This window comes from Delphinapterus leucas, chromosome 1 (assembly GCF_059928025.1).
Source record: "Delphinapterus leucas isolate spDelLeu-1000000601 "Yukka" chromosome 1, BTC_Dleu_Yukka2, whole genome shotgun sequence".
Classification (NCBI taxonomy): Eukaryota; Metazoa; Chordata; class Mammalia; order Artiodactyla; family Monodontidae; genus Delphinapterus; species Delphinapterus leucas.
The window spans coordinates 189,912,758-189,930,925 of record NC_143129.1 but is presented as its reverse complement, the minus strand read 5'-3'; the positions used below and the strand labels follow the sequence as shown (position 1 = coordinate 189,930,925).

The following is an 18,168-nucleotide window of genomic DNA, read 5'->3' as shown; positions in this document are numbered from 1 at the left end:
GACACTGTCCAGCCAGACCAGTAGCTGGAGGACTCGCGGGCTGCAAAGAGCTGAGCCCACGGAGACTGCCTTTCACCCCTCTCTCTTTGAGTGTAGGGGCTGGGGCTCCCCCCGCACCCCGGGGAGGCCCAGGACCCAGCACAGGACCAGCCACTTAAAGAAGGAAATGCCAGACCTTTTCTCCAAGAATATTTTACTACATCTTAAAACACGTAACCACCTTGTACAAAAACCCGCTGTGGCTGCGAGCTCGCACGCCTGGCTCTGGGGCCCTGGGTGAGAGGCAGGAAGGTGCTGGAGCAGCAGCCTGAAGATTAAGAAGTACCAAACCCCCCGCAGCTCTGTTCCCAGTCATGGCCAGCACCCGACTGGGGTGGCCGCCGGTGGTCACCGTGGCTGAGTGTGTGTGTGTGGGTGTATGGGTGCCCGCCCTCTCCTCGCAGGGCAAGTCCGATACATCTGAAAAAACACAGCCTTTCCTCCCACGGCAAGGAAAACGTGATTTAATTCTACAAATTTACAAACCAAGATAAAGTGAAAACATGGAGAACCCCACGAGGCCAGCAGCCAGTCCTAGACTTGAGGTCGCGTCCACGGCAGCCCCGTGGCAGTGGCGGCACCTGGTCAGGGCAGGACGGGGGTCTGGACCCAGACGCCGCCTCCAGTGTCTGCCGCTGTCCCAGCTGGGCCTCAGCGGTTGGCGCTCCCCAAGGTGGGTCCGGGGTCAGCTCTGAGCCTTAGAACTTGAGGCTGAAGCCTGGGCCCGCGGCCGAGGCCCCCTGGTTCGTGGTTGTGAGGTGGAAGCCCGTCTCCTTCAGGTCGTCGTCACCCTGTGGACACAGCGGCTTCGTGGGGCCCCAGCCGGGCCAACCCCGCCTTGGGGACCCCGCTCCTCCCGCCAGCCCGCCCCTCACCAGCTGGCTGTAGCCCAGGCCTCCCTCTGGGGGCCGGGGGCTGGTGCCCCGCTTCACCCTCTGCTGTTCGCTCTTGGCGGGCCATGTGGGGAACATGGAGGGATCGATGGGGAGGGGGGTCTCGCGGAAATACTCGTGCTTGAGGCCATCCTCTGCGCTGACCCTCCGTCCAGGGAAGTAGGTCAGAAACCTGGGAGAACAAGGCACTTGGCAGGGGCGGGGCTGGGCGGGGAGGAGGCGGGCTGAGGGTGGGGTGCAGGGAGGGACGCACTTGTTCATGAGGTCGAAGCCCTGGTCTGAGAGCAGAGCCCCGAAGCGCTTGCGGAGGTTGTTATACGGGTACTCGGTGAAGGTCATCTTCTTGACTGCAGGGAGGTCATTGTAGCCGGGCCAGATTTTCTCACTGGGGGTCCCCAGGTCCTGAAACAGGGCGGCGTCTCAAATAGCCAGGCCCTGCAGGGAAGGGTCACCTGGCCCGGGCGCCTGCACACGTCCCCAGGGGCACCCACCTTGAACACTTTGTTGATTTGATCGATTTCCGACTTCCCAGGGAACAGCGGCTTCTGAGTCAGCAGCTCCCCAAAGATGCAGCCCACCGACCACATGTCCACGGCCGTGGAGTACTCCTGGGGGTCAGGAAGCACTCAGGGGGCTGGCGGGTCAGGGCGCCCAGGACAGGCTCCTGCACACCCACACTCACCTTGGCGCCGAGCAGCAGCTCGGGGGCACGGTACCACAAGGTCACGACCACCGGGGTGTAGGCCTTCAGAGGGGACCCATACTCCCGCGCCAGCCCGAAGTCCCCCACCTGTGAGGACAGAGGGCGGGCTGTGGGCGACTCCACGCCCGGGAGCTGGCCGCTCCGCGAGCCGCCCCCAGGGCTCACCTTGAGGATGCCGGCATGGCTCAGCAGCAGGTTGGATGTCTTGAGGTCTCGGTGCAGGATCCAGTTGTCGTGCAGGTGCTTCACCCCACGCAGCAGCTGGATCATCAGGGTCTTCACCTCCCCTGGATGGCGACAGGTCAGCGCATGGCTGGGCCCCCGGGTCTTCGGCTGCCTGAGCGGCCACCGAGCTTCCCGGCGCCCGGGCACCCACACGCGCGCAGCGCGACAGGGTCAGCGTTCCAGGTCAGCACTCCCGCCCCGGGCGACCTGAGCGCAGGACGTCCCTCAGGGGGACCTGGGCGTAGGGCCCTACCCGGCAGGAAGGGCTGCTTCATGGTCTCCATGAGGCTCTTGAGGTCGTGCTCCACGTAGTTCATCACGATGTAGATCTTGTCCATGTTGCTGCCCACGACGATTTCCTAGGAAACGACAGCAGGTCCCATGGCCCGGGGGTCCCAGGCTGGCCCTGCCACCGCCGGCTCTCCCAGGAGACCTGAAATCCCAGGGCCCAGACGCTGGGTGACAGCAGGGATCTCCTAAGTGCGACGGCCACTGGGGTGTAGCACTTGGGGGCCCCGCGGGGCAGAGGCGCATGGGCCGGCGGCCTCACCCTGACGGTGACGATGTTGGGATGCTGCGCCTTGAGGATGGTGTTGATCTCCCTCAGCGATGTGATCGGGAAGCCTTCCTTCTCTTTCTCCATTTTTAGCCGCTTCAGAGCCACGATTTCATCTGAAAAGAAAGCAACGGGAAGACCCAACGTTGAGCAAACATTCTTCCACCCACACATTCTTTCTGTTTCATCGCTGTTCCCCCACGATCACGGGACATGGCCAACCAGCCTCCCCCAGGTGCTCAGGGCTTCGACTGCTTCTCTGAGGCCCCGCCAAGGGTGCACACCTGCCTGAGGCTGCAAGCAAGCAACACAGAGCCTCATGGTCAGGCCGACTTCTGGCCTCTGAAGGCGCCAAGGGGCCAGCTGCTCAGGTGTGCACCAGTCAGATAAGGCAAGGCTGAGGCCCAGCACCAGGGGAGGGGCGACGACCAGGATAGTAGGGAACTATACCCAGTGACCCTGACACTGAAGGTGCCAGCGCTCCGCGGTGCTGGCTGGCACTCTGGGCCACCCGGTCCATGCGCCACACCACCCCTTCCCTTTGGGGGACCATCCTGGGACTCGCCCCACCTGTTTTCTTGTCCTTTGCTCTGTACACCACCCCATAAGTGCCTTCTTCAATCCTGTTCAGGCACTGGAATTCCTCCACACTCCGACAGCCCTGAGAGGAAGCCAGCATGAGGGCGCGGCAGCGGGGCCACACCCCAGAGGGAAGCCCCGCGGCCGAGAGGGAAGCCCCGCTGGACAGACGTGTCAGGAGGGCCCGCAGGGCGCGTGGGCAGAGGCCCGGGAACGCTCTCCTCGCTTCAGTGAGCACGTGCCCCTTTATCCAAAAGCCAGCCCTGGGCAACCCCCCACCCCGCCACCTCCAGCCTCCTCATTCTAAGATGAGGCTGGGACAGGAGTGGCCCTGTGCACCGCACCCCCAGCTGGCGCAGGAAACCCCCAGAAGCTGGGGCGGCACTTGGGGCTGGGCCACTGGCCTTGGGGCGCCCGGAGCACCTGAGGCCGCTCACCCTCTGGAGACCTGCCCTCTCCAACCCCCTCCCTCCAGCATCATTGTTACCGACTTTTCCCAACAGAAAACCTGGGCTGACTCATAGCACTGCCCTCCGACCCCTGCACAGCGACTGGGCGAGGGGAGCTGGTGCCCACTCAGCCCAGGCCGAGGCAGAAGTGACCGCAGAGCTGACCGCCTGCCAGGCTGCCGTCCCCTCCACATGGGGCCCCTGGCGGGCGTCCTGGCTGCGGACGCAGGAACTGTCCCCCACCCCCCAAGACTGCTGGACAAGAGGCTGGACCATGATCAGGGACACGTGAGAGGCCAGTGGCCGGGCCCGCCCACTGACAGACACCCAGAGCAGGGACCCAGCTTCTGCTCTCAGCAACCGGCCCCGTCCACAAGCAGCAAGGCAGAGCCAGGCCTGGGGCGGGGAGGGCACCTGACCTGCAGGGCTGGCAGGTACTTGGGCAGCTCCTGTTTGAGCTCGATGGGTGACAGGGCTGGGGAGTCGGGCACGAAGTCCCCCTCGGTGAGGGCGCTGCTCTGGGGGGTGCCCTCGCCCACCTCCTCTTCCCCCTCTTCGCTCTCTCCAGAATCGCGGTCAAATCGTGACTCTGGAACTTCAAAAGTTCAACCCAATTACGAACCAAGAACAAGCAAGTGTGGCTACCCCACCCGTTCTGGGTGGGGGGACAGCGAGTGCAGAAAGAAGCCATATTGAGAGCCCCGGGGGGCCGGGCACAGGCTGCGCGTCCCACCGCCCTGGACAGAGGGCACTGTGTCTTGGACCCACTGGCCGGGCTGGGACCACTGTGAACCACTGACCGGTCGCGAGCCACAAGGCCCGCCCAAAACTTGCGGCCACTGGCCAGAGGGCTTGGCCTGGCTGCCTGTGGAGGCCATGCAGCCCCTGGTCAGCAACGGCCCTGTGGTCGGAGTTGAACTGGCGTTTCCCAGCCTCCCCTGGTGTCCAAGCCCATTACTCTCAGGATGGCGCTCATTCAGCACTGTCCCTTCTAAGGGACGCTGGCCCCCATGGGCCCAAGCGGCCAAGTGCAGGGTGCTGGGGGAAGCAGCTCCCCGCGAGCCAGCTGGGTCCTGGGACGCACCAGCCAGGCGCTCCCTGTAGCTCCCGGGGCACGATGTGCCTCTGGGAAAGGATATTTCTTAGGTCGCTGCCCCGCTCACGACTCAAACATGAGTCAGCACCCAGGTCAGGGGCAGACGAGGAGGCGGTGAAGCACCACTCGGGGGGCCTCTCACCAACCAAGACGTGGTTTTCATTCTCTCGCTCCTCCTCTTCACTCATTTCTTCTTCACTCACTTCCTCTGTAACGGAAACAGGTGTCACCTCAGACCCTCCACAAGCAGAAACGCGGTCCGCGTTGGCCGACAAGGAAGCAAGGGCGCCCTATGTCGTTGACTCGGGAGCCTCATGTAAGTCCCAGACAGCCAGGCGTTTCCGATCTGGATACATTTTTACTGACATTTCACATCACCCACCTGCAGCTGCTACGCTCTTACGGAGTTAAACCGCGTGCGCGCGTGCGGGCGGGGCGTGCGCGCGGGGCAGGGAGTGCGTGCGCGCTCACCGGCTGACTGTCCGGATGCGTCCTCGGAGTTGCTTCCGGTCTCCTCCTCCTCCTCCTCCTCCTCCCCCTCCGACTCTTCGCTGCTGCTCCCCTCCTCCTCCTCCTCCTCCTCCTCTTCTTCCTCTTCCTCCTCCTCCTCGGAACCGGACCCTGACTCCGCTTCAGGAAGGAAACAGCCCGCAGTGAGCTTCGGCCCCGGGGGGCCACGGACCTGGGCGGGGCCGGGCGCGCCGCTACCTGACGAGGACTCCGCTGAGCTGGTCCTCCTCTCGCTGCCGCTGATGTCCTGCAGGTCGGACAGCAGGTCTCTCTCTTCCACTTTCTCTTCTTTTACTTATGGAACAAACCATCAAAGGTGAATGTGGGAAAACGTCTGAAACTAACAAGACTCGATGGCGCTTCTCACACGAAGACTAACTTCGGTTTGTATGGGAGACAGCTCACCCAGATACCCGGGAGGAAGGCGACTCTTCAAAAGACCAGTAACAAGCGTCTGTGCCGATGAACGTATCCGTGCACAGCCCCTCTCCCACACCACGGCAGCGCTTAGCGCCTCGCGGTGCGAAGCAGCAGATACTTTCTGTGCTCGGCGCCCCTCGCAAAGACCGCCACACGCCGGCCCTGCTAGCGCCGTGCAGCCTCACCTGGCTTCCGGCTGTCCCCGAGCTCAAACCTCTCTCGAGGCGGCCGGAGTGGGCTCCGACTCCAGTGGCTGGCTTTCACCTTGTCGCCATAGTCCTCTCTCGCTGTCCGGTGATGTGCAGACACTAGGCACGAGAACAGAAAGGAGGTGGTGCCGGCAGCCCCCTTTCCCACGGCACACGCGCCCCCACCCCCGCACAGCGCCGGAATGGAGCACAGGAAGCGACCAGAGGACCCAGGTGGGCTTTCTAGACTGCTCTCTATTGGTCAAAAGGCAGGGGCCAGAACCCACCTCTCCAGCCTGGGCCTGACCCCCAGTGAGTGGACCCCAGACACAGCTGTCTGGGGCGGACAGCCCACACCCCAGGAGCCGCAGGGTCGTCCGGCCCCGCCCCTCGCCCCACCTCCCCGCCGGGCCCCGCCCTCGCCCCACCTTCCCGCCGGGCCTCCCGCTCCTTGCGCCGCTCCTCGGCCCGCCGCTCCCGCTCCTTCTGCTCCCTCTGCTCCTTCTGCTGCTCCCGCATCTTGCGCTCCCGTTCTCGCTTCCTTTCTAGCTGCTCGAGGCGGTCCCTGGAACCAGCATACGCCACATTTTCACCCCGGAGCAGGCAGTTCTCCTTTTTGCCCCCAGTGCTTTTGCTCGCGTTTATAAACCACTTCTCTGGGCCGTTCAACCCTCAGAGAGCTTTTTAAAAAGCAGAACACACACGCATGCGCGTCCTGGGAACCTCGATCCTAAAGCGTCACACGGAAGAAAGTGCCGGTACAAGGAGGTAACAACAACTGCCTGGGGCAGAAACCCCACTGGCTCCAGAACATTCTGCTCGCCAGCTCTACCGAGACTCGCCAAGAGGATTTCCCTCCGTGCACACAATGTAACTCCACCTCTACCAGAAGCCAAGTCTTTCTGGGCCCCCAAGGGCTGGGAGAGCCCATCTGAGGAAGGGCGGGGGAGCCACAGACCTGGGCCGGGCGCCCTGCGGATCCTGGGGCCAGCTGTCGTGTGGGGGTCAGGAAATATCAGTGACCAGTGACCGAAACACGTGGGGTCGGCGGCACCGGACGCCAAAAAGTTAAAACTCATCAGTCCGTTAACCCTCAGGTCCCTACAGGGTTAAGTCCAAATACAACTTTAAAAGCGAACACGTTAAACAAAAAAGGCAGCATTATACACAGAGAAATGAGCACAAGCAAAAAACGGTGAGAGCGCAACCAGGGTCGCCAGTACTTTCCACATAGTCAGACGTCACCACTGGAGGGGCCGGACCACGGCTACTGGGCTCCACGCACTGTTTCATAAATGCCAGCGAATCCAAACTACCCGCAAGTAAAAGCGGAAGGAGACTTCCCTGGCGGCCCAGTGGTTAGGCCGCCGCATTTCCAGTGCAGGGGGTGCGGTTTCGGTTTCATGCCGCGCAGTATGGCAAAACAAACACAAAAAGTGGAGGTATAACTTACATATAGAATTCAACCAGCGAGCTCAGTTTCTCTGAACACATCCCTGGAATCGGGCAACCATCACAAGCCGGCTTCAGGACACTCCCAGCACCCACTGATCGTACCGCCTGTGGCCCCCCCGCCCCCCACCCCGTCCCCCACCTCCCAAGCCTGCTTCTCCCTGCTCTGCATTTCCCAACGTTTCTTCGGCTTGCTTTGGGATGAGTTTGCTTTTTTTCTGGTTTCTTTGGGTAGAAGGTTAGGTTATTGATTGGACAACTTCCTTTTCTGCTTTCTGGTTTAGCTGCTTACAGCTGAAAACACTTCACTCCAAGCACAGCTGGAGCTGCATCCCTAGGTTTTGACACACTGTCTTTGCTCTCATCTTGTTCAAAATATTTTTAGGGAATTCCCTGGTGGTCCAGTGGTTAGGACTTGGCGCTTCCACTGCTGGGGCCTGGGTTTGATCCCTAGTCAGGGTACTAAGACCCTACAAGCTTTGAGTCGCGACCAAAAAAAGTTCAAAATATTTTGTTTTTCCTTACAATTTTTTCTTCGGGCCATGGGTTTTTCACAAACGGGTTGTTAGATTCCCAACATTTGAGGATTTCCCCAGGTTTCGTTCTGTTGCTTTTTCTTTAATAGAAATTTATTTTTGGCTGTGTTGTGTCTTTGTTGCTGCGTGTGGGCTTTCTCTAGTTGCGGCGCGCGGGGGCTGCTCTTTGTTGCGGCGCGCGGGCTTCTCGTTGTGGTGGCTTCTCTTGTTGCGGAGCATGGGCTCTAGGCACGTAGGCTTCCGCAGTTGTGGCTCACGGGCTCAGCAGTTCTGGCTCACGGGCTCTAGAGCGCAGGCTCAGTAGCTGTGGCACAAGGGCTTAGTTGCTCCGCAGCATGTGGGATATTCCTGGACCAGGGCTCAAACCCGTGTCCCCTGCATTGGCAGGTGGATTCTTAACCCCTGCGCCACCAGGGAAGCCCTGTTGCTGACTTCTAATTGAATTCTTCTGTGATAAGAGGGCATACTTTGTATGGCCTCAATTCTTTTAAATTTCAGACTTGTTCCATGGCCCGGCACACGGTCTCTGTTGAAAACTCATCCCAGGAGCTCTTGCGGCAATCCATGTCCTGCAGCTGTGGCTGCAGTGCTGTGTCCACCTGTCCCCCAGCCTCTGTTCACCTGGGAAGGCCTTTATTTGCCCCTCACTTCTGAGGCTGGCTGTGCTGGATACAGAATTCTGGGCTGGCTGGGTTCCTGCCTGTGGCCCCCCGGTTTCTGATGAGAAGCACCCCGCTCGCTGTTGCCCTTCATGAATTTCTCACTAACTTCCCCAGTGTGACTGTGACTTTGTACTTATCCTACCTGGCGCTCACTGAGTTTCTCGGATGTGTAGATAAAACGGTTTTCATCAAATCTGAGAAGTACTCAAGTCATTATTTAAAAGCCACCTCTGTGCACCTCCTTCCCTCCCACACGCCGCACGTGTGCTGGTACACTGGATGCTGTTCCACAGATCTTGAGATTGAAGATCCTTTCCTCTCTGTCTTCAGAAGGCATGAAGTCTGTTGCTGCATCTTCAGGTTCCTTGCTTCCAAGTCTTCGCCAAATCTGGAAACGCTGTCTACTATGTCTTTCTTCCTTAATACGGGGTCAAACCTTCTTACGTCTTTGTATGTCTCAAAACTTCTTGTTGAAAACTGGACATTCTAGGTAACATCTTGCAGCTACCCTGCACTCGAATTTTTCCTCCCAGTTGTTCCTGTTTAGTAAGCCGCTGGGCTAATGACCCTGTGAACTCTTGTCTCCCTTGTACAATGTGGCCACTGCTGCATTTTCCATGTGCTCCTCTTTATTTTCAAGCTTGGCTTCCTTGGGGTCACCACCGTGTCTGCACAGCTGTGTGACTGGACCACACTGGACAGAGCACAGGGCTTAGCAAACGTGAGTGTGTCATGTGCCAGCAGCCAGGACACTGAAGGCTCTGCTGGCCTCACAGTGGCCTTAGACCCCAACCTCCCAGCTGCATCTCTCACACTCCGAGTCCTGAGAACAAAGGCTCTCCTCACACCTGCTGTACCCGCCCTCTGTTCGGCCCTGGCTGCTGGGAACGTCAGCACCTTCCAGCCTGCTACTTCCCTTCCGTGGAGCAGCACAGCTCTCAAGCTCTCTCTGGAAATGACTGCAGGACCCAGAGGTGGCCCTAGGACTCACACCTGGGCCACGCAGAACAGATCTGGGGTGAACAGATGCTCTCTCCTGGAACTCTAAGCCCGCACAGAGGCACCTGGAGACGAAGGCCTAGGAGTCTGGTATCCCAGCTCCCGGGCCATTTCAAGGCCTTTGGGATTGCCTTTGTCACTTCTCCTTTTGTTTCTTGTTTGGAAGAACCAGAGTCTATTTCTGCTGCGACCCCAGACAACCCTAAGCAACACATCTTGTTGGTCTTCCTGGACAAGGCCCCCTGGAACAGAGCTGGTGCAGAGCAGGTGCTCCGCACACACCTGCCGAGTGAGCAGACGGGGAATCGCCCACACCCCAGGCCTCCCCGCACTGACTCTGCCTCAGGACTCATGTGCAGGGACTGGCTGCCCCCAGAGTGGCTCCACCCGGGCCTGGACAGCAGCCCTCGCCCTCCTCTCCGGGGGCGCCGAGCTCGCGTGTGGACAGCCGCTCCCCTCCTCCAGCCACCCGCCACCCCTCCCTCCTCTCTCTCCTTCCCCTACGGCTGTATGTCCAGCCCAAACCTTCGCTCCTCGCCTCTTGATTCCTCTTGGACCCCCAGCTCTGTCCAGCAGCACCCATCCCTGCAGGCCCGTGTCACAGGCGGGCGCGGAGGCACCGCCCGCCCGGGCCGCCGGCCTCACCTCTCCCTCCGGGAGTGCTCCCGCGCCAGCTCCCTCCGCTTCTGTCGCTCCCACTCCCGCCGGGCCTTATCCTGCTCTTCTCGGTGCCGTTTACGGCGCTCGTGCTCTCTCTCCTTCTCCTTCACTCTGGCATGCTTCCCTAGTGGCAAACAGGATGTGTCATACCAAGAAACTTAACCTCCAGAAACTCAACTTGAAAATACCCAGTGAAGAAAAGAAAAAATATCTAATCATTGACTTGGAGAAACAATCATGACTTTCTGTTAAAAAAAAAAAAAAAAAAAAGGAGAATGAAAATATAACACTCTATGCAGTGAGCCTCCAGTTAAGAAAAAACAAAAATAACGTGATTATCACTGAACAGAACTGTGATCTCCAGCTTTCTTTCTAATTTTCTGTATTAAATAAACTGTGATTAGACTGTATTAGTTTCACGATTTAAAAAGAAATCACCACTTGTAAAGGATACGGGACAAAGCTTATCTCCTTTTAGTTTCTACATTACGTTATACACCACGTTAGCCAACTGAGTTTAACAATGAGATTTATATCAGGTCCCAGGCCCAGTTTTCCCAACACCCCTAAGAAGCTCTTTAATACTGGTATGAGATAAAACCCATTATTTCAGTTTTATCAAGCATCTGTTTCTTAGTTAAAGCAATTTAGCATTGAAGACTGTGTTTTCCCTTGTTGAATTAAGACAATTCTGTAGGTAGACAAACTACCCCAGAACAATGCAATCGGGGGAAACACACAGAAGAAAACATAGAAGGAAAACAATGTATCTATTCAGAATGATCTACAATAAATTTATGTTGTTAGCTAAAATTTTATTCTCTTCGCTTTCAACTGTGCTTTGGAGAAGGCAGTAGATCATGAAATAGGAACGAGACCCCATCTGAACACAATACAAAAGAAAACAAATGCTCTGTACCCCCTTCTGTGGAATGACTACGATGCCTACGTTTCTCTTTTCTCTTTTCATCTTTCCTGTGATGAGCTTTTTCTTTCCGAGACATTTGCTGGGGTGGTTTGATAGCCAAAGAATCATCTTCCTCTCCTCTGAAATAAGACACCACAGCATTACATCACGCCTGAGAAAGTAATGTGAGGAGCACCGGGGTATCGTGGAGTGTCTTCAACCCAGAGAGATGACGGGTTCAGAACAGACAGGTGAACCTCAACCATCAGCTAAAAGATGATGTTCATTATGAAACCTAAGCCCAAACTGCATATTAAATACAGATTCAGATGGAAAGTGTTAAGTGGGGAATCAATGTGAAACATGGAATAGAAAGGCCTCTCTGAGGAACTTTTAGGGTATTCATGATCTTGGTCATGGGGATAGTTTACAGGTATATAACAACGTATCAAACCACACACCTGAAATCTGTGCAGTTTGTCATTTACACCATAATAAAGTTGTTAAAAAAGGTCCCACAATTTTAATCAAACTTAATGATCTCAAAAGGTCGTTTAACAATATTTTCAACTGATTATATAACCAAAATCTTGGAAGAATTCACACCCTATGCCTTTTTGCCTTAATTTCTGGTTATGTTGTTTTTAACTGCTTGATGATGGACATGAGAAGAAAACAAGTGGGGAGAAAGCACAGCACGGGAAGAAACGTCAGAACATACAGACCTCGGTAGGACCGTTTCTGTATCAAGGCCTTGCTCCACGTATCTTTCAGCAGCTACTTTGGTTTATTTGTAGATAATTTTAGACAGTAATTATACAAATCATCACAAACACACAGCAGAATTCTTTACATGTACCACGTGAATGGTGTTCACTTCACTGCAGAATGATCACAAAGAAAGGAACACACGCTCAGGCTTTTCCTAAGAAGAGGGGAGAGCTGGTAACTGACACCACACAAGAGTCATTTCAATCTAGAGGTAAACCTCAGGTCATGACCTCAAACTTTCAAAATAACACTGAGAAGGGCCAGCCAGGACCGTGGCCCTGTCATGGGCTCAGCCTGCCTCCTCAGGGGAGCGCACGTGCAGCCGCTGGGCTCCTCCAGCGCCACGGCCCTCTCACCTGTCCTCCATGGAGCCCTCTCTTCTATACGGCGAGTTCCTTATCGTTATCTCCATGCGGTGGTCCCTCAGCTCCCCCTCCTCCAGGGAATCCCGCTTGGAATCCCGGTCATCAGACTAAGAAGCAAGGAGAAAGCAATTTTCCTTACAGATAAGCCTATTTTTCATAATACTCAAACCTTGCCACTATCCGAAAACAAACTTTCATACACACTTTGAGTGAACCAATGTTATAAAATATAAAAAACTTTCATTCAGATCCCGTTGATTTTTCGTGTAACTCTCTGTAACCCAGAACCTGAGAAATTTAACACCAGCGTATATGACAGGGGACATTAGACTCTGTGACAAGTCTGTTAGCTGTTTATATTAGCCAGAACTGAGCCTTAAAGCATATTTTATACACCAAATACTTTACAGTATCTCAAAAAGTACTCATAAATACGTAAGAAAGGTCTGCTGCTAAACTTATCAGAAGAGGAATGTCTTTCAATGCCCCTTATCAAATTACTAAAGTTTTCCTATGTTATTAGGCAAACCAAGAAAGGTGTAAAACAATAATACTAATTTCAAGGCAGCTTCCTACTATACTAAAAATACTTGGAAATGGTGTCCTAAACATAATGATGAAATGAGAAAAATAAGCCCAACCGCACTAGTGATTTTAGGTTCAAAATACTTTATTTTCCACGTAGCTGTGGTCATCTATATGCAGCTTTAGTACGTTATCGATCTGCTGTCAATGTAAACTGAGTATCTGAATGTTTTTGTTAATTTTTAGAATAGATTTTGGGCTCACCTGCGACATTTGGAAGTACAAAAGAACTTCACCGAAGAAGCGTTGTTCTAATGGAAAAATGAGGGCAAAGAAATTAAATCTCCTTTAAAAAAAACACTTACTTAAAAAACATGGCTTACATTTTTTAAGCGTTTTATCTCTGCTTTCTCCTCTTGTTCCTTCCGTCGTTTCTTTTCCTGAAGAATTTCATCTAAAGTTTTCACTTTCCAAGAGTCCTTTTCATCACCCATTTGAGTTAAAACACTGCAAAAAGGACGAAGAATTCAAACTGTGTCAGGACACAGCAAACTGTGGTTTGATGCTATGCTGTTTCTGAACACCTGCGCCTTGCCACTTCTGAGCGCTTCAGTACAAATCTCTGTTAAGAGGGATGGGCTCTGCCAGAAATAAACCCACACACCTATGGTCAATTAATCTTCGACAAAAGAGGCAAGAATATACAATAGGAAAAAGACAGTCTCTTCAGCAAGCAGTGCTGGGAAAGCTGGGCAGCTGCATGTAAATCAATGAAGTTAGAACACACCCTCACACCATACACAGAAATAAACTCAAAATGGCTTAAAGCCTTAAACAGAAGACATGACACTCTAAACCTCCTAGAAGAGATCACAGGCAAAACATTCTCTGACATAAATGGCACCAGCGTTTTCTTAGGTCAGTCTCCCAAGGCAACAGAAATAAAGCAAAAATAAACAAATAGAACCTAATCAAACTTACAAGCTTTTACACAGCAAAGGAAACCATAAACAAAACGAAAAGACAACCTACAGACTGGCTGAAAACATTTGCAAACGATGTGACTGACAGGGCTTAATTTGCAAAATATACAAACAGCTCATACAACTCAACAACAAAAAACCAAACAACCCAATTGAAAAAAGGACAGAGAGCTTCCCTAGTGGCGCAGTGGTTAAGAGTCCGCCTGCCGATGCAGGGGACACGGGTTCGTGCCCCGGTCCGGGAAGATCCCACATGCCGCGGAGTGGCTGGGCCCGTGAGCCATGGCCGCTGAGCCTGCAGGTCCGGAGCCTGTGCTCCGCAACGGGAGAGGCCACAACAGTGAGAGGCCCGCGTACCGCAAACAAACAAACAAACAAACAAAAAGGACAGAAGACCTAAATAGACGTTACTCCAAAGAAGAAAACAAATGGCCAATAGGCACATGTAAAGATGTTCAACATCGATAATTATTAGAGAAATGCAAATCAAAACTACAACAAGGTACCACCTCACATCCGTCAGAATGGCCATCAATAACAAATGCTAGAGAGGGTATGGAAAAAAGGGAAACGTCCTACACTGTTAGTAAGAATGTAAGTTGGCTTAGCCACTACGCAGAACAGTATGGAGGTTCCTCAGAAAACTAAAAATAGAACTACCATATGATCCAGCAATCCCACTGCTGGGCATATATCCAGGCAAAACTATAATTAAAAAGGATACACACACCTCCTCCCCCATGTTCACAGCAGCACTATTTACACTAGCCAAGATATGGAAGCAACCTAAATGTCCATCGACAGATGAAAGGATAAAGATGCGGTACGTATATACAATAGACTATTACTCAGCCATAAAAAGGAACGAAATACATTTTCAAGGATGCTGCCTGGAGAGAGCAATGTGTTACTGAGACCATTTGGACTACATATGCGAATGAACCCGTTAAGGCCTCTATATAAACTTTCCAGAGCCTGGTGGGCAGGTGTGGAGATCTACTCATCTTGTGGACACCCAAGACAAGCCTCTATTACCTCCTATTGGTAGAACCTATGCGGGCGCCAGATGGCAAGGCGGAGACGCAGTGAGCAGCCCCAGCTCCAGCACCTCAGAGTTTGGAAGGATGGGACTGGAACTGGAAGACAGCTGCTCAAAGACCACCAGAGGACCCCATTAGGATGCAGAATGTTCTACGATGCACAGAATTTATGACTATCTTTGGGAAACCACAACTTTCAAAAGTCCACTTAATTAGAAAGACACTGCCACTATTGCCACTGACTCCAGGGCCATGCTGTATTTGCTCTGATCTGCCCCAGCAACATGGATGCCCAGGACCCTGCTTCTCAATATCCACAGGTAGAGACTGGACAATGGCCTGTCTCTTTAATTCTGCTGCCAAAAAATCGGTTCCTGTGCCTGTAGAAATGGCAAAAATGTGCCCCCCCCCAAATGCAGTCTCTGCCTCACTTCCAGCCTTCAAATCTCACGTATGTGTATCTGACTGGCTGAATGTAAATCACATTGAGAACCCTAGTTTCATGGGAGTCTGGAAAACACAGTATTCAGCGTTCCACTCTCTTCCTTTCAGAAAGGCAAACTAGAAGAAGGGTGAAGTGGATATTGGGCACAGGTCTACTGTTTCAATCTCGATAACGATCCTTTACCAGGTGTTTTTTTTTTTTGCGGTACGTGGGCCTCTCACTGCTGTGGCCTCTCCTGTTGCGGAGCACAGGATCCGGACGTGCAGGCTCAGCGGCCATGGCCCACGGGCCCAGCCGCTCCACAGCATGTGGGATCCTCCCGGACCGGGGCACGAACCCACGTCCCCTGCATCGGCAGGCGGACTCTCAACCACTGCGTCACCAGGGAAGCCCTACCAGGTGTTTTGAAAGGATTAAATGTGGTAATTTGTGGAAGCGCCTATTTCAGTAGCTGCATGTAATAATACGCAATAATCGGGTTCACTTAAACCACTTATTCATAATTCAAGAATAAATTTTCCATGTCCAAATGCTATACAATTAATATTCCAAACATAAATTCACTATCAATTTGTCCATGGGTACAGTTGGAAATATCTCTACTTGTCTGAGATTATAACTGTGTATAGAATTCACACCTTAAATTAACTGCTGTCCAGAATGGTAGCCACTAGTCACATGTAGCTATTGAGCACTTCAACTGTGGCCAGTCTGAATTAAGCTGCGCTTTAAGTATAAAATACACACTGGATTTCAAAGACTTTGTGTAAAAAATGTAAAATACCTCATTAATAATTTTACACTGATTATTACATGGTGAAATAGTAATATTTTAGAAATATTGGGTTAAATAAAATGTATTATTAAAATTTTAAAAAAAGAATGAAATAATGCCATTTGTAGCAACTTGGATGGACCTAGAGATTGTCATACTAAGTAAACTAAGTCAGAAAGAGAAAGACAAATACCGTGTGATATCACTTATATGTGGCATCTAAAATATGACACAAATGGGACTTCCCTGGTGGTCCAGTGGCTAAGACTCGGTGCTTTCACTGCTGGGGCCTGGGTTCGATCCCTGGTCAGGGAACTAAGATCCCAGAAGCCACGTGTGGCCGGAAAAAAAAAAAAAGAAAAGACACAAATGAACTTATCTAGAAAACAGAAACAGAGCCACAGACATAGAAAACAGACTTGTGACTGTGGGGGGGGGGGAGGGAAGGACTGGGAGTTTGGGGTTAGCAGAAGCAAACTATTATACACAGGACGGATAAACAACAAGGTCCTACTGTAGAGCACAGGACATTATATATACAATTTCCTGTGATAAACCCGTAACAGAAAAGAAGATAAAAAAAGAACGTATATACATGTATGACTGAACCACTTTGCTGGTTTTAGAAAAACTGAAAAACTGGAAAGAAAGATTAAAAAAAAAAAAGTGATGGGCTCTGGAAAATGACCACTTGGATTCCAATCTCTTTGCTGTCATTCCTGTGCTGTCCAGGGCTAGTTACTTCATCTCAGCTTACCATTCCGTAAACGGTAAGAAAACCACCTATATGACAGTATCACTGGAGATTAAATGAGATCACCCAGGTAAAGCTCGTAGCTCAGTACCTGGCACTCACCAAGCACTGTTTTTGCCGTCAGGAGGATTTATTAGAAAGACGACCTAGGGGCTTCCCTGATGGCGCAGTGGTTAAGAATCCGCCTGCCAATGCAGGGGACACGGATTCGGGCCCTGGTCCGGGAAGATCCCACATGCCGCGGAGCAACTAAGCCCGCGCACCACAACTACTGAGGCCGCGAGCTATAACTACTGAGCCCGTGTGCTGCAACTACTGAAGCCCGCGCGCCTAGAGACCCTGCTCCGCAACAAGAGAAGCCACCGCAGTGAGAAGACCGCGCACCGCAGAGTAGCCCCCGCTCGCCGCAACTAGAGAAAAGCCCGCGCGCAACAACGAAGGCCCAATACAGCCAAAAATAAATTAATAAATAAATAAAATAAATTTAAAAAAAAAAAAAAAGGAAGACGACCTGGGCTGCGTGGGTCACTGGCCCATCGGACGGCTGCAGCCCCAGCACGGGATACGGGGAGGCCTGGGTGGTTGCTCCGAGGGCGCGCTCGGAGACCAGGCCGCGGGTTCCCGGTTCTTGGGGTTCAGTGGCGCTAACTCGTGGTTCGGCCCGGCAGAAGTTGGCTCGGGGAGCTCCTGGGCCCGCCACCTCCTCCACCCCGAGTTCCGCGCCGGGCGAGATGGCCGAGGTGGCGGCGAGTGTCGCCCGCCCCGGCCCACGCGCTCGAGGCCCGCCGGGATCCGGGAGTTTAGGTGAGCCGGCCGCGCCCCGCTCCGCCCCGCCCGGCCCGCCGCCACTCACCCCTACGCCGCCGCCGCCGCCGCCGCCGCCGCCGGACCCGGAGCCTGAGAAGAAACTGCCCGGCGCGCGCCAGGAGCGTCGTCACTTCCTGCGTCGGCGCGGGCTGATGACGACGGAGGGCGGGCTGATGACGACGGAGGGCGGGCCCCATGGGCGGGCCCACCCCCACCCCGCAGCCCCCCCAACCCCCCCAACCCCCCCAACCCCCCAACCCCACCCCCCCAACCCCCCTCCCCGCCGCCGACACCAGACCTGCGCAGAGTGCGGGGCGCGCGCTAGCGCGTTATTACGGACCTCGGCGCCGACTGCTGACGACACCCGGGGTGCCGGGGCGGGGCGAGTCCCTGCTGGCAGCTCGGGCTCGTCGGAAGTCGGCGCCTGGCCTGGTCGGGTGCCCGGTGTTGCGCCCTTTCTCCCAGTCCCCGTGACCCCGACCCCGGCGGTGGCGTGGTGGACTCCGAATCTTGCCTACGGAAGACCTTCCGCCGGACCGGGGCGGGGAGAGCGGTTGCCACGGGGTTTTAAGCTGTGCTAAGGCGGGGGAGGGGGGCCCTCAAAGTCCGTGCACTCCCTCATCGTGAGGTGCGGCTTCTAACCTGTTGAGGCTCTTAGAATGAAGTTCTCTTCCCTGGCTCCAGTTACTCTGCGGACCTTGGTGGTCACAGAAAACTGGCAGTTCAACCTCGAGAACCTCAGGAAAGAGAACGGTAAACGAATACCCACATTCACTGGACCTGAAATGGAAAATGTAGAAAAATGTGACAGGAAATTGGGGCACAGAAA

General features: G+C 54.0%; 1 protein-coding gene across 9 annotated transcripts; it reads right to left on the bottom strand.

The window, feature by feature from the left end:
• Positions 1 to 487: 487 nt before the first annotated feature.
• Positions 488 to 17,484, bottom strand: CDK11B (cyclin dependent kinase 11B). Of its 9 annotated transcripts, none has more exons than XM_022598702.2 (20): positions 17,386 to 17,484; positions 12,919 to 13,042; positions 12,002 to 12,117; positions 10,887 to 11,014; positions 9,953 to 10,091; positions 6,087 to 6,223; positions 5,656 to 5,778; positions 5,249 to 5,344; positions 5,012 to 5,170; positions 4,683 to 4,748; positions 3,864 to 4,039; positions 2,987 to 3,077; positions 2,411 to 2,532; positions 2,114 to 2,219; positions 1,801 to 1,922; positions 1,615 to 1,722; positions 1,424 to 1,540; positions 1,186 to 1,334; positions 915 to 1,104; positions 488 to 830 (listed from the first exon to the last, which is right to left on the bottom strand). In XM_022598702.2, the coding sequence occupies exons 2-20, from the start codon at positions 13,027 to 13,029 to the stop codon at positions 738 to 740; spliced, it is 2,349 nt and encodes a 782-aa protein (XP_022454410.1). In that variant the 5' UTR covers positions 13,030 to 13,042; positions 17,386 to 17,484; the 3' UTR covers positions 488 to 737. The 9 variants fall into 9 exon arrangements, with proteins under 9 accessions (XP_022454410.1, XP_089758045.1, XP_089758044.1 ...); XM_089901919.1 differs by lacking the exon at positions 17,386 to 17,484 and adding an exon at positions 12,800 to 12,846 and having other exon boundaries at positions 12,919 to 13,031; XM_089901918.1 differs by lacking the exon at positions 17,386 to 17,484 and having other exon boundaries at positions 12,919 to 17,352.
• Between the last annotated feature and the right edge of the window lie 684 nt (positions 17,485 to 18,168).

What these genes read in the sequence shown, in the direction of transcription:
- CDK11B (XM_022598702.2), bottom strand. Translation starts at nt 13,029, where the DNA reads ATGGGTGATGAAAAGGACTCTTGGAAAGTGAAAACTTTAGATGAAATT. An exon ending in GCGGGAGGCCCGGCGGGAAG is followed by an intron (nt 5,779 to 6,086) that starts GTGGGGCGAGGG and finishes TCTCGTGCCTAG; the next exon opens with TGTCTGCACATCACCGGACA. An exon ending in AAATCAACAAAGTGTTCAAG is followed by an intron (nt 1,335 to 1,423) that starts GTGGGTGCCCCT and finishes GCCCTGTTTCAG; the next exon opens with GACCTGGGGACCCCCAGTGA.